The sequence below is a fragment of the Hippopotamus amphibius genome, chromosome 8 (assembly GCF_030028045.1).
Source record: "Hippopotamus amphibius kiboko isolate mHipAmp2 chromosome 8, mHipAmp2.hap2, whole genome shotgun sequence".
In the NCBI taxonomy this organism is placed as follows: Eukaryota; Metazoa; Chordata; class Mammalia; order Artiodactyla; family Hippopotamidae; genus Hippopotamus; species Hippopotamus amphibius.
Window position 1 is genome coordinate 129588104 of NC_080193.1, and position 16487 is coordinate 129604590.

Sequence of the window (16487 nt, forward strand, 5' to 3'; positions counted from 1 at the left end):
CAAAGCTATGGCAGCTTTCTGCTGAGATGCTGAGTGTAGTTCCCAGAGAAGAAGCTTGGCAGTGCCACACTCTCTGCTCTGGTGGGCACCACCTCCCAGTGAGGTGTAAAGTGAACTTTTGAAATTTGAGGGATACCTGTACACATCTGTATCTATGTTTGTACTGGATTGTAATGTAAATTGAATTTCTTACCATAGATGACTATCATAAAAGCATGAAAATGCACTTCAGTGGCAGCATGAGAGAGAAAGCACACCTTGGAATCAGTCAAACTTGGTTTAGAATCTTAGATACTAGCTATGGGACCCTTGATAAGCTCTCTCTTTCAGCTTCTGCTTCTTCATATGTAAACAGAACCAGTATTTAACTCTCAAGGTTTTGGTAAGAGGATTAGAGAGAATGTAAAGTGCCTTACACTATACCTGATATGTAGGAGGCACTCTTTGCTGTTAAAATTTTCAGTCATCAATTTGAACATGAGGTTTGAAGAACTGTTACAAACAAGTAGCTAAGATAATATATTTGAAACATGCTAACAGGTCCAATTTTGTTCATAGCATTCAGAGGGATACACAGAATATAAAAGAACAGCACATGTTTGTATCTACATACTATGTCATCATAGAATTCAAGAAGGCTATAAAGGAGAATGAATGTTCCATTTATGGATCTAAGGGCAAATAATGATTAGAACATGATATATTCATATTAAAACCAAGAACTGAGACTAATTACACTTTTTCACCTGATTTCATCGATAATTATATTGTAGCATTAACATTTGAAAATAACCTATTTTCCCTGCAGTTACTTTCAGACTAAAGGCATGGGGGAAAAAAAAAAACCCCAAGTAAGTAAATCGTTCTCCTGATTAGGTAAAAGCAATTAATTCCTTCACCAAATATTTACTGAGTTTGTACTCCCTACATGCCATACACTATTCAGACCAGAAATTATAACAATGAAGAAGAATCAGTCCCTATACTCATGGAAAATTTGTCAAAGAAGCTGAAGTACGATGATGCTAAAAGTCTTGCCTTAAATAATTTCAGAGTGAAAAAAACACAGTTTATCTTGAACTTCTGGGTCATCAGCTTAGTTTACAAATCACAATCTTTTAAAATTTCCAATTACTTGAAAAATAAAAATGGGAAAAAGAATTTTTTGAAAACTGCCAGTCACATACTATGTAGCGATACATTAAAATTTGTTCAAAGACATTGCTACATGTTCACACTTCAAAATTTATATGCACGTCAAAAATAAGCAATTAAAAACGCAAATTTCAGGTAGAAAATAAGAGCATATGTGTGTACATATGTGTGTCTGTGTGTCTAAATGTATACATATATAATTTTTGAAAAAATGTATCATGGAAAACAGACTAGAAACACAATATCGTTTGGCTATTACAATATTGTATGGCTTTTACACAGTGGTATCATAGACATTTCCTATCCTTTCTGTCTTCTCTAAATTCTCTATGATATACTACTACAATAATGGAAAAAATTATTTTTAAAAATGGAAGTCTTTCACTTTAAATATAATTATAGGTATATTATAATAGGTATTATCCAAAACAGCTTCAGAATGGTTTCTATTTCAAACAATCTAAAAAGCATTTCATAAGTAAAACTAAATCTCCAAATTACTATTAAAAGGAAAAAAAGCCTAATTTTTTTTAAATGAGTCACTGTACCCTCATTTTGGCTAATCTGCTCACTTTCTGAGTTAACATATCTAATAATGTAACTCCCAGAAGACAGACACTATAACACTTCAATAATAATAAAATAATATTCTCTGGAAATTATAGAATCCTACAGTATTACTTTTCTCCATACTGGTAGTTCAACACTTTATCTTTCCTCTTCTCTTCTTTTAAAGTTGTTTATGTCTCAAAGAAGTTTACCATCAAGGTTTCTTTTTTTTCCAATAAGATGAGGATTTTGTACCTGTAAAAGCTATCTTATCAATCGATGGAGCAGCATGAATGAAAAAAATGTATCCATAGAAATGGACATTCACATGGTCAGTAAAAAACAACAACTACTACTCTTGGATAAAAATGTTATCCTGATTTCCTCAAAATTTTTACATTTAATTGCATATACGATAATGTCAACTCCTTTTGGGAACAAGATGAAAGTGAAAGGAAAAGTTTAAGATATTTTTATTTTATGTCCATCCTTAGTGGGCATGGAAAGGAGAGTTGTTAAAAGTGCATGTGATGATCTACCATTAAGTTAAAAAAGGCTGTAAATAGTTATAATCCTAATTTTCTTTTGACGTATATATAAATATGAAAATTTAAAGATTTTCATTGGAATAGCTAGGGAGTTAAAAGTTTTTTTCCCCTCTTTTCCTCACTTGTATTTTCTGGGCTTTCTGCAATGAATATTACTTCTGTTTCTTCTAAATGGAGAAATGTGGTAATTTAACTGAAATTTTAAAGATAAATTAATTTAAGCATTTGATAAAGTGCTTAGTTTGACATTCTATAATTAAACAGGAGTAAATCTTCCTGGCTAAGGAGAAAAAAATGTTCTTTATGCACGGACTGCTAAAAGGATTATTTATTATAGACTGATAATTCCAAAATAACATCAACTCTAAAATCCATAATTCATTTGGTGGTAAACCCTGACATGACCAGAGGTAAAGCTATTTATAATCATTATTTATCTCATTCAGTTTGAATATTCATATCTTTTGCTGCTGAAATATTAATGCCCAAGATGCTGCTGGAGTGTTTGTATGTGGTATGTATACTTTACTACTTTTCTGAAATGTGAAAAATTCTGAATTCCTATATATATACACCTTCAAAGGATTCAGATGAGACACTGAATCTGTATTAAGGATCTTAAGTAAACCTTTTATATGTCTAACATAAATTTATTAGATTCCCTTGGAAAAACAACTATCGTATTAACTTTATGCTTAAATCATTAGCTTTCTGATGAGATTTCAAAAATTAGTCCCCACTGTAAAAATGTTAACTCGTTCTGGTTTAAGAATCAAAGAACTCTACATTTAATATAATGTCTATGTATACTCCCTCTGTTTCACAGAGATTAAAAGCTGCTATATAATCAACAAAGTAGAGCCCTTAGATCATAAAAGAGCAAGTTTATGAATTAGGTTTAGATTTGTTCATTAATATGGATAACAATGACAGTATATCAGAATACAGTATGTTCCACAGAAAATACTGAATAATTTACATGATTTCATTTACTATGGGATATACTGATACTCTCATTTTGGGAAGAATTATGTTCATGACACAGAAACAGAACATTAAGTTTTTCTGCTTCTAAAACAGCACACAGCAACAATAAAATGAACACTGAAATATTTACATTTACATTAACAAAATTAAAAACATACATACAGCTTATACTTCTATTAACTTCTAAAGAAAAAGTTTTAAAACTTTAAAGAACAAATATATAAATATAGAAACCCAAAGCATTACTTTTATATAAAACAAAAAAGGAAGGAAAAAAAAGAATCAACTTACTTAACATGACGGCTTAATGACAATCATATTAAGAAAAGATACTCACCTTCTTTGGGTTGAGCCATAACTGGAGTCTGAGTTTCCTTTGTGTATGTGACAATTTCACGAGGAGGAAAGTCAACTTGCGTAATTTTAGCCATTCCAAGTTTAATAGGTCCTCGTCTAAATAAAGTGAACACATATGTTTTTAAATACTACAAATGATACACTTAAATTACACCAAACCATGTTATTTTGGAAAAGGAAGAATTAAACATTGTATATCCAACAGTGTAATTTAAGTACCCATTCTATTCAAGAAATTTTAAATGAACAATTAATTGGCTTTATTTTAACAAAAGAATTAGAAGGTAGCAAAAAGAAAAGATATTTCTGAATCATTCAAGGTGTTTATTTTTCACTTTAAAGAGGCAAATAATTTAGTTTCTTAGAACAAATGTGTGGGTGATAACAGTAAGAGGATAGAAATTTCAGAGTAGACTGCTGAATATGGTTGGTTATGAGAACTGTTTTTAAGCAGGGATGTGATTCTGGACTTGTTTTCAAGAGTCAAATATATGGATCTCACTCAGACCACATTTAGTTCCCTTCACCATTAGAAGACTTCAGCTTTAAGAGTGAGAAAGACGTTTCTGTTGAAAACTATTTTTTCTAATTATATTCTGCAGAAATTGAGAATCATATAGTCAATTTAGATTTTAAAATAAAATATTTAAACTTTAAATCTCTAATCTCTGCATGGTCAATACGGTCCTTGATTCACATATGGACAAACTACTGTGCAGATATTTTAGACCTAAATCAAAGCCACATATCTTCTGAATACCATGAAACTACTAAAGTCACTTCTGTTTTAAATGGGGGGAATATTCTTTTTTGACAAACAGAAGAAGAGAGTTGTGGCTATTATAGTAGACATCTAAATTCTAACCAAATATAGCATGCTTCCCAACTCCCAAAGTTCTCAATAATGAATATGTATTAAAAAAAAATACCTAGTAAAAACACTGGTGTAACTTCTAGAATATAAAGCAGGGTATCTGAAATATATATACACGTGTGTGTGTGTATATATATGTATCTCATTGGTAATATAACTTTTTCCTTATATAAACATCCTTTTCAAAATCCTGTACAAAAATGTTTAATAAAATTAGTACATTTAAAGGATTACTTTTCTCTAAGGTCCCAAATGTGGACCATAAGAAATTTTTAATGTGTTTTCTACCCTGTGATTTTCTTACTTAGCCTTAAAGAAAAAAAAAAGCATAATCAAAGAATTAAATGGGAAAATTTAAGTACATCTGAAGTAATCTAATATTCTAAGAACAAAATCTGAAATAAGAAACTTTATATTCTGATTTTTAATACGTAAACCATATGAAAAGTAAATCACTCACATAACTGAAAACAAAATAGTCAAGCCAACAACATTCGGAACAAGTTACTAACCTGAGTACATATAGGGTTTAATAGATAAAAATCACAATACTAGAACAAACAAAATATTCTAAGATTTAGGGATAGATTCAGGGAGGTAATACCTCACTTATCCAAAACCGCTTTTACTGAGAACAGGCAAGCAACTGGGGGTGAGGGAGCCTCAGGGCAGCCAATAGAGAGGCCTTCCAGCTAATGTACAAGAAGCTCATATACTTTTCTTATATGGCCTAATTCAAGGCTTATTTACTCTTACTTTAGACATAACTTCTAAAGGTATTGGTTATATGTTTTAGAAGCTGCAAATTATCAAGGGGAAAGAGCTATCTGAGTCAGGCACAATGGCAGCAGCAAACATCATAGTTTGCACTGGAGACTAGAATAAATAAATGAATGAATGAATAAATGAATTAATGAATAAATCAACAGCAATCTGGAGCCATGGTGTAGAAACCAACAGCTCTGCTCCTCTCAAAACCTTAGAAATCATCAGGGAATCTTAATAAAGGGAAATAAATTAATATTCATGTTGAGTAACTTAGAAAAGGTTCCATTACATGTGGAGTATGTACCAGAAAAAGTTTGGGAAGTTTGCAATACATTTGTAATACACAGAAAAACTTACATCAAAAATATAGAAATAATAAAAGCAATTTGGACATTTAAGTGGGTAGACTTAGGGTACCTATAAAATCAGATATATAAAATATTTCACTAACGATAGAGGATAAATGAGGTGTCACAGTAAGATATCACTCTTTTCCTATTATCTGAATATTAGGATTAATTTAAGCAAAATGTAAAATTAGGACAATTTCACAAAGAATCAAATTAATTATAAAAGAGGGAAGGTAATAAATCTATTCAATACCCCAAATCGGAATCTGAGTGAAGCTGAAGAACTGATGGATCTGTATCCCAATGCAGCGTCCTAAATGGTTGTAGGACAACCATGAAGCATTAGCAAAAAAGGCCATAAGTTAGTCAAGCAAATACATTCTATGAATAGCTAAAGTACTGTTCACAATTAAAAACCACATGTTCTGGTTAGTACAAAACACCAGGTATCACTCAATGCTCTAGTGCATGCAATAAGCATAATATGTTAAAGATGCAAACATACAACCTAGAATAGTTAAAAGTATTTTCAGATTATGTGAAACTAATACTGCATAATAATGGATAACAACAGCCAAAACATGCAACATCCCAAATAACATATTATTTTTGGATGATAAGCTAGGTTACAAAAAATAGTAGAAATTTTAAGTTTCCTAATGAAAAAAACATTAGTAAAAACATCTAAATTAACATATTATAATCTTGCCCAAAGCATTAAATGTGTGCAGGAAATTGTCATATTGGTAAAGGAAATGAGTCAACACATAAGCCTTTAGGTAAGAAAACCAAAGCCTATTCTACGGGGATACAAAATAGCTAAAGTTTCCAAAATGTGACCCTCACGTAATTTATGGGTTAAGCACTGCCTTGGGCTTACATGTCATCTGCTTTAGAAAGCAGCTAAAGATTTCTGTCTCTAGGAAAAAGTAGATTTTTTCCCCAGGAAAAATATTTTACGTTCAAAGGATTTACCTAAACTAACTAAACTTTTCTGGAATATCAATCGTAAATAAATATTCAGTTGTGTTTTAGCCTTGCCTATTGGGTAATAACTTACATGAGATCTTTTCCAAAAGATTTAAGGCAAATGTAGTCATTACTAGAATAAAGGGTACTTTATCACGTTGGCACTCTTGTAAGATTAGCAATATATAAGATAATTATGTACAGTACTGTATGATGCCCACAGTCCCCATTAAAAAGTTAAGCACAATACATTCAGTGCTACCCATCTTTGTCAAATATATTTGTTTCTCACTTATATAACAAATTATAATGTACAACTAAAACTGCTATAATATTTAAATAAGAGAAATGATTTCTATACTTGGCTATACAATTTATCAGTAAAAGCAATCAGATGAACTGAACTAGAGAAATTCTTCATTTTAAAAATACAAAAAAAGATCTTGGGATTTAAACGGTATTGTGTGTACGCAAAAGGCCACAGTGAAGATTTACTTTATACTAAGCAATGAACCAGCAACAAACTTAGGCTTTGTTAAACCAGAAGGGGTTATATGAGATGCTCTCCAAGGAATGTTCTGTACATAGCCTTTATATTCTATAAGAGCTCTAGCTATTACCAATGACATAGAACTCCTTGTTAAGGATGTCACTTTAGTCTAAGGATGTCATTTTAGTTTAAAATCAAGTAAAACTCTACTTCAAAATAGAGCCAGTACTGAAAACACACTGCACAACATATGGGATCATATTTATTGAAGGCATCTGCAGACATATAAACTAAAATTCCAATATAATCCTGAGACATATAATCAAAAGTCTAAGAGATAAACTGATCAATGGAAAAAAGGAACAAGAGGCATAGATTACTTAATTGAATAATTGTCACCTAAATTTTAGAGATAACAGAAGTGACTGAGAAAGTGAGTGACATGCAACTTCCCAATCTGCAAAGTTAGAGAAAAATCATTTTTCATGGCCTCTTACATATTTATTCATAAATTACCACCAGGCCCAATAGAAATTTTTGGCATTTAGAAACAGTGATTTAGATGTTTTGATATCCTACTCCCCAAGATTACTACAATAATCTTAGAATGTCTTGGCCAGCTAATGGAGTTGAGTGTGTAGGTTCACACATCTCACATATCTTCATGCATTTTCCTGTTTATTCTTTCATTATCACCACACCTGCTCAATTCCAGTTCGTTCTGTTTCATTCTCAGACACTAGCATTCTTTTAAAATGCCACATTTTTTAAGCTCTTTATTGGAATATAATTGCTTCATACTTTTGTACCAGCTTATGTGGTACACCAAAGTGAATCAGCTGTATTTATACACATATCCCCATATCCCCTCCCTCCCATGACTCCCCCCCCACCCTCCCCGTTCTGGCCCTCTAAGGCATCACCCATCATCGAGTTGATTTCCCTTTGTTATACAGCAACTTCCCACTAGCTATCTATTTTACAGTTGGTAGTACATATGTCTACACTACTGTCTTGCTTCGTCCCAGCTTCCCCTTCACTCCTCGCCCCCACAACCCCATGTCCTCCAGTCCGTTCTCTGCATCTGCATCCTTATTCTTGTCCTGTCACTGGGTTCATCAGTACCTTTTTTTTTTTTTAAGATTCTGTATATATGAGTTAGCATACAATATTTGTTTTTCTCTTTCTGACTTACTTTGCTCTGTATGACAGACTCTAGCTCTATCCACCTCATTACATATAGCTTCATTTCATTCCTTTTTACAGTTGAGTAATATTCCATTGTATATATGTGCCACATCTTCTTTATCCATTCATCTGTTGATAGGCATTTAGGTTGCTTCCATGTCCTGGCTATTGTAAATAGTTCTGCAATAAACATTATGGTACATGTTTCTTTTTGGATTATGGTTTTCTCTGGGTATATGCCCAGTAGTGGGATTACTGGATCATATGGTAGTTCTATCTTTAGTTTTATAAGGATCCTCCAAACTGTTTTCCATAGTGGCTGTACCAACTTACATTCCCTTTTCTCCACACCGTCTCCAACATTTGTTGTTTCTAGATTTTTTGATGATGGCCATTCTGACTGGTGTGAGATGATACCCACTGTGGCTTAAAAAGCCACATATTTTAAAATGCTATTATTTCACTGCCGATAGCACCAATTAATCAACAATATTATCACTCTATTACGGAATCTGGAGATGATTTAATGGAATTCATAGTTTTCTGTTGTGTGTATACATATATATTAAAAAGTGAACAGACTTAGCCCTCTTGAAAATTAACACTTAAAAATGAGTCTGGGGGGCTTCCTAGGTGGCGCAGTGGTTAAGAATCCACCTGCCAATACAGGGGACACGGGTTCAATCCCTGCTCCAGGAAGATCCCACATGCCGCGGAGCAACTAAGCCTGTGAGCCACAACTATTGAGCCCATGTGCTGCAGCTACTGAAGCCCTAGAGCCTATGCTCTGCAACAAGAGAAGCCACGGCAATGAAGAGCCCGTGTACCACAATGACGAGTAGCCCCCACTCACTGCAACTAAAGAAAGCCCGGGCATAGCAAAAAAGACCCAACACAGCCAATAAAATAAATTAATTAATTAAAAAAAATGAGTCTGGGGCTTCCTAGGTGGCGCAGTGGTTGAGAATCCGCCTGCCAATGCAGGAGACGGGTTTGATCCCTGCTCCAGGAAGATCCCACATGCCGCAGAGCAACTAAGCCCGTGCGCCACAATTATTGAGCCCGTGTGTGTGTGCTGCAACTACTAAAGCCCACGTGCCTAGAGCCCGTGCTCCACAACAAGAGAAGCCACGGCAATGAGAAGCCTGTGCACCACAATGAAGAGTAGCCCCCACTCATGGCAACTAAAAAAAAAAGAAAGCCTGCGCACAGCAGAAAAGACCCAACACAGCCAATAAAATATAAATAAATAAATAAAATTTAAAAAAAAATGAGTCTGTGCTCTCAGAGGAGACAATATATATATTAAGACTAAAACAAGGGGTGGGATAGGGAGGGTGGGAGGGAGTTGCAGGAGGGAGGGGATATGGGGATATATGTATAAATACAGCTGATTCACTTTGTTGTACAGCAAAAACTGGCACAACAGTGTAAAGCAATTATGTTCCAAAAAAGAGCTTAAAAAAATTAAAAAATTCAAAAAAAGACTAAAACGATATCAAGTCACCTCATTCAAAAAGAAAAGTTATTTCCTCTCCTGTTAAACTTAAAAGAAATTAATTTTGTACTCATTCTCTAATAAAAATACCTCTAAAAATATCTGAATACCTGTTTTCTTGTTTTACATCTTATTACAAATCTACACTTTAAATATAAATTAGCACACTATAGTCTTAGGATTTTTCAATATAGTGAGTAGTACCTTTAAATTAATGATGTAAATTAATGAACACTAGAATGTAAGTCCACGAAGGCAAGGATCATGAATATTATTTTTTTGTGGTAACCTATAGCATTTAACATTAAATTGGCAACTCAATTATTATGTATTCTAACACAATAAATATTTTTCTTAACAGTTATTTACTTCCTCTATCAATTTACAATATTCCAATGGGTCTCTCTAATAATCTCTAGGTTTTCCAATGAAATTCATATAGATATTACATAGTATGTTTTAAAGCAAAGTTGCTGATGCTGCATTAAAATAATCTTCCCATTCCTATTCAAAATCAAGAACAAGTTCAGAATTAACACAATACAGTATCTACATTAAAATAATATATAATATCAAATAAATAAATTTTAAAAATATCATTTTTTTTTACCTTGGGAAATGTTTTTATTATGGTAATGCTGTATAAGGGGAAAATAAAACCCTTCTCTTGAAAATGCCACTTTACTAGCAAAGAAATACTAACATATTTGCATAAAGATACAGAAGTACAAAAATATGAAACAAATTTAGCCTTTGAAAATGAATTTAGACTAAATAAATTTAGTCTTTAATCTGTAATACATACTATTTTATAAGGTAATATTATTTCTAAACAGAAAGTTTTGACTTTCCTTAAATGATAGAGTTACGTCATTTACCTCCAACAACAGTATTGCTTAGATTTGCAATTTCAGTTCTATAAACAGAACAGGTTTGGAAAGTATATCTCAGATTCAGACTGGTGAGCCTTTTGTGTCTTCTAATTATTAATGATAACCTGATTATTCAGAAACTGATTAAAGTACTGAGTTTATGGATTAGCTAGCCCCTTTGCTTCTTTTTTCTCGCCTTGTCTTTTACATACTCATTACTTGTTTGTAACTTTAATTAGAGGTACTTGGGCACAAAGAAGATAAAGCTTCTTGGTTTATTTCTCATTAAAAGGTGTGTTGAGGTTTTTCTGAGGAAGACATTAAACTTCCTAGACCAAAATAAGGATTCTAAATAAAGATTTTAAACTAGCTATGTTTAATCTCATTTCAGCTGCCATAAAAAGTCAAAATGTAAGATGACGTTAAACAAAGACTTGGTATTTTTGTGTATGTGACAAAGAGAAGTAAGTAATAATACTTTTCTCAGTATGATCTTTGGAATGAAGTTGAAACCTTACTGAACTTTTGAAAATCAAGTCCCAACATGTATGCAGCATCCTAAAACAAACATGATATATTGTTTTTACAAGACCCAAGTTCAGGAAAACTTGGCAGTAAACTTTTTTAAAAAATTGAGGTATAATTGACATATAATATTATATTAGCTTCACGTATATAACATAATGATTTAGTATTTGTATATATGGTGAAATGATCACCACAATAAGTCTAGTTAGCATCCATCATACAGTTACAAAATTTTTTTCTTGTGATTTTTTTCTTTCTTTTTAAGACGTACTCTCTCAGCAACTTTCAAATATACAATACAGTATTGTTAACTATAGTCTCCAAGTTGTACATCCCCATGATTTATTTATTTTAGAAAGTTTGTACCTTTTGACCCCTTCACCTATCTCATCCCCCCCACCAACCATCAAAAATTTAAAAAATGAAAATAAAAATGAACCAATCTGTTCTCTGTATCTATGAGCTTGTTTTGGTTTTGATTTCACATATAAGTGAGAGCATACAGTATCTGTCTTTCTCTTTCTGATTTATTTCACTTAGCATAATGCCCTCAAGCCAGTAAATGCTCTTTTTAAAAATTTTTTAAATTTGTTATTGAAGCCAGTAAATACGCAATGTTTCCTTAACAGTTATTCCTTATTCTTGATATTTTATGCATTATTATTTTCTACCTTAATTAGAACTAGTGACTTAATAGAACAGAATTAGGCTGTTTAACTGAATTGTTTAGATTTTCAATTACTCAATGGAAATTAAGTAGAGAGGTTTTTTACACTATTTGTACCCAAACATTCACATAATAACCAATACAAAGTCTGCTTAAACAGAAAAATTTTAATGAATTAACACTTCTTTTTTTAATATAAAATAATCAGCATAAAATCAGTTAACTAGTCAGTACTAAGTTAATCAAGTGTGACAGTAAAATATTGTTTTAAAAAAATTTCCCCCCAATTTACAACAAACAATTTCTGTGCCATTTAGATTTCAAAATGTTAGGACTAATTCAACATAACTATTTAGCGCTCCTCTACAGCACTGACATTATCTGGGCACTAATTGCATTCTATCATTAAAATACTGAATGAAAATTACTGTACCTAGATCCCACTGCGCCATCTCCAGAGTCCTGGCTTCCAGCTTCACTTGGTGTGCTCACAGATTTGGAGGATGGAGACATAGGAGGAGGGACTAAATAGTGAAACAGACAGGTATCCGCTGTTACTACACGGAGAGGTTGCTCAGCTTATGATGTTTCAAAAGTAATTTAACATGAAGTAATTAACAAAAAAGAAAAAAATAATGACAAACCAAAAACCAAAAGTATATGAATGAAAATGAACAGTAGAAAGAAGAGGAGAAAGACAAAGTTAACAATGCATGCTGACGATTCATGCAATTTCTCTGGCAAAATGCATTTGGGCTTTATATTAAAAAAAAAAAAAAAGCAAGATTATGGAACGATGCATCTTCATTTCGGCCAACATCAAATGTGGGTACTAATTTTCAAAGGAGAGCATTCCTTCTCCCCTTTCTAACTTTTTGCTTTTAATATCACCAGATCATATACAACTGGTGTAGAATCAAAATTCTGAACTCTGCTTCAAAAGTCATTTACTCTCTGGTTTTCTGAGATTTATTTGAAAATATTCACTTTTGTCAATTTTGTCTTTAAAAAAAAAATTAATGTCTTAAATGATAGCATTTTCCGCTCACCAAAAATAAAAAGGGCCAATTTAGAGAAATGACTATCGCTAAAGGAATGGCTCCTTTAAAAGTCCATTAGTTTCCAGCAATTTGGGAGAAAAATGCAAACAGGCCATAAAACAGCATGCCTTCTAGACATGATGCATAACATAAAGTGATGCATGCAACTTAAGGCAAGACTTAATGGTAACTTCCTTACCCCAGTATTCAGAAAAAACTGAAGTGTACAGACAAAGATACAGACACCCAAAATATTCTTAATCCCTTCTTATAGAAAAATACACATTTTTCATAGTATATAAAACAAACAGCAAATGCTTTCCCCTAATTTGTCACTTTTAACATTATATACCAACAGCTGAACATGCATATTTCATGCTATTACATTTGTAAAACTTTTTGATTACCACTGCAGGGCATATAGGAGGATCATCACTGCCATCTTCTGGTTAAATTTTACCATAAATGCCCCAATCCTAAGTATCTTTTTAAAATAATTTTTCAATGTACAACATTAAGAGACTAATACATTTTATGTTGAGCTGCAAGCCCTTCTTTTAACAGTTTACTAAAAAGAAGGTAAGTTCCTAGTTTTATAGGAACCAATCTAAAGAAACATCAAGTTAATTAAAAGTCTGTGGTTTTGGAATAGTCACATTCACTGAATCCTTAAAATTATGTTTAAATGTTTATACATGCTGCAGTAAAAACAGCGGGTTTGCTAATCTAACAAAATGCACTGGTATAGTATGATGAATTACATCCTAAACATAGGAACAAAACTGATCATCCTTATTTTTCAATACCAAATTCTACTGGAAACTAATAAGAAAATTAAAAAAAAAAAATCATAGCCAGAATGTTTGTTTCCTGAGATACAGTGGTCAACTCTTGCTCAAATTTCAAAAGACCATAAAAACATAATAAAAGGTTTCTAATTTTGTGATTAAATCTCTCAGAAACAATGTTAAAACCAGACTGCCTTCATATAATTCACATGTGAATAGCACTGTGCTAGGGGTTGCATGCATAACTCAAAGTAGCTAAACGTAACTTGTATCTGAAGTAAAAGAACATTAATGTCCTTTAACTTCTCTTGGTTACGTTTTTCCTCATCTTTTTGTCCACCTCTCACTGTGAGGCTTCCCCTAGTCTAAGTCCCAACTGCCAGAGGAATAAAGAGTAATATCTAACAGTGGTTTGTCTACTGCACTGTAAGTACAAATATGTTTATTAAATTATAGTTAGGTAGTACCTTTTCATATTAAAGATTTCTAACAAAGAAGTTTTGAAATTTTTAAATTACAAAGTTAACTTCAGGCTTAGGGAAATAACTTTTCTAAGTATACTTAATTTTTCTAAGTATAAATCTAAGAAAGATTTGAGGAAAATAGTAATATTCCTATTAATTTAGTTATTTGTGATAAATTATAAAATTCTCTTCCAGTTAATATGTTTCTTCCCCTTTCTGGTGACTTCAAATATCAACGACTCCACTCAATAAGTTCATCACCAGTGTCTTAATTGGTTAAGACTACATTAAAAGAAAAATATGTTACCTCATACCCTTTATGAAAACAGGTTAAATAGTAATTATACATACATAAATAAATACACTAAACTAGTCAATTCTCAAATAAAAATTTCAGAAATAAAAAATAAATTACAAGGGTGATGCAAATTATCACAGTTTCTCAGCCAGAAGCAAAATAAATCACCATAACTTCAAATTTGTAATTAGATAAAAATCTCCATCCCAGAACTATATTCTTTCAACCAAAGATAGTTTTCAAGCCACCTGATAAGAGACTCATTAAGGCCTCAACATTATTATCTGGCCCACCGTATTCATCTTGCAATATTAAATAGTCTATACCACAGAAGGGACAAACCTAGAAAAAGAAAATCACTATCATTGAAAAAGGAGGAATGTTAATAGGAAAAAAGGAAAAGGTGGCATTATTTGATGACTACCATATTTTAACCCAATTAGTCTAGAAAAATCAAAGAATATAGTAATTGCACAGTAAGGCAATGCCACTATACTTCCAGACTCCAATAAACAACCCCCAAGAATAAAAGCATGCATTCAAGGAGCTTACAAAAAACTAAATAACTCATAGCCTCTCAAATCTCAGAAAAGATTTAATTCTAGAATTCATTTTTAAAAGATTGTTTAAGAGTATAATCAGCTTTAGAAATAACAAGCTATTTGCCAAATATCTGACATATGATTTGCACAATAAGAACAGTGATTCAATCACATTACCTTCACTCTACAGTTCTGTATATAAAATAGCCTAAAACAAGGCTTTAAAACTGGTACAAAAGAAAAGATTTAATATTAACATATATGAGTGAATCATGTGAATGAATTTAAGCTTCTTAGAAGTTTAGAGCAAAGATATCTATTTCTTTCTTCGAAAACCAAGGAAGAAATGTGAAGTAAACTGAAAGACAAATCTATACCATGGCATTCACTGATCATGCAAGTAATAACAAAAGGCTTTGACTCTGATTCTTTAGGACAAAAAGCCAACCAAGAACCAAGAAGGCCCTTCCTGCTAGCTCAGATCTTGGCCTTCCAAGGACATAAAATTAACATTGCTGCCATTGAGCCTGTGAAGGAACAACTAGACATTTTGAAACTGCAAAAGATCTGGGAATGCACCTAGATTTAGAAACCAGAGGTAACTTTGAGTCAACCACTCAAAGCTATACAGAAATCTCAGAGATGAATAAGGATGGTGCCCAGACTAATTTTTAAGTAGAAGAAAATCTCTAGCAAGAAGCGGCTCTTGCCAGGAAAAAGAACCTGGAAAAGGTAGACAGCCAAAGAAAGTAAACGTAGCAAGTGCTGGCAGAGCACAAATGGGAGGAGTGAACTTCTGAGATAAACAAAGGTTGTGAGGCCTCTTGTAGCTCAACTATGAATTATACTTAGCACTCAAACACAGTCCAGGTTACACAGCAATGCCCTCTTGTGGATACAAGTGCTCCCAGGCTGGAATATTAACATTTAAATAACTGTTTAAGTTTTCATACTTTATTCTTTTTTGTCCTGAAAGATGATGCTTTAAATCTTAATTCTCCGAAATATTAATTTCTCCCTTTCCTATGACCCCTTCTCCTGATAACTTTAAATATCCTCTAATCTCCCCTAAATGTTCCCTTTATTCTCTTCAATGTAATTCAGAGCATCACGTAAATTTTTTAAAATTAATAAAAATAAAAATTTATAGTATTAATACTATAAGAAACTGTTGTTAAAATTAGGCTAAACTTGAAAACAATGACTTGATAACACAGAAATCATTCTATCTAAAAATCTGATTTACTAGCTATAAGATAAATAAGTGCTAGGGATGTGATGTACACATGATGACTAGAGTTAACACTGCTGTATGATATATAGGAAATTTAAGAGAGTAGATCCTAAGAGTTCTCATCACAAGGAGAAATTTTTTTTCTTTTCTTTCTTTTTATTGCATCTATGAGATGATGCATGTTAACCAAACCTACTGTAGTAATCATTTCACTATATATATATATATATATATCTCAAACCATTATGCTGTACACCTTAAATTTACACAGTGATGTATGTCAATTATTTCCCAATAAAACTAGAAAAATCAGATTCAAAA

General features: G+C 32.2%; 1 protein-coding gene across 3 annotated transcripts in view; it reads right to left on the reverse strand.

Annotated features, from left to right (window-relative positions):
• The window catches only part of DYNC1I2 (dynein cytoplasmic 1 intermediate chain 2), a 49304-nt gene that overhangs the window by 25228 nt on the left and 7589 nt on the right, over positions 1-16487 (reverse strand). For 2 of the 3 annotated variants that reach the window (XM_057745536.1, XM_057745535.1), the window contains exons 4-5: positions 12234-12324; positions 3577-3692 (exon numbers count right to left, since the gene is read on the reverse strand). In XM_057745536.1, coding sequence (XP_057601519.1) covers positions 3577-3692; positions 12234-12324 — 207 coding nt within the window. Of the gene's footprint in view, positions 1-3576; positions 3693-5841; positions 5902-12233; positions 12325-16487 lie in introns of all 3 variants that reach the window. The other variant, XM_057745537.1, reaches the window with a different exon arrangement.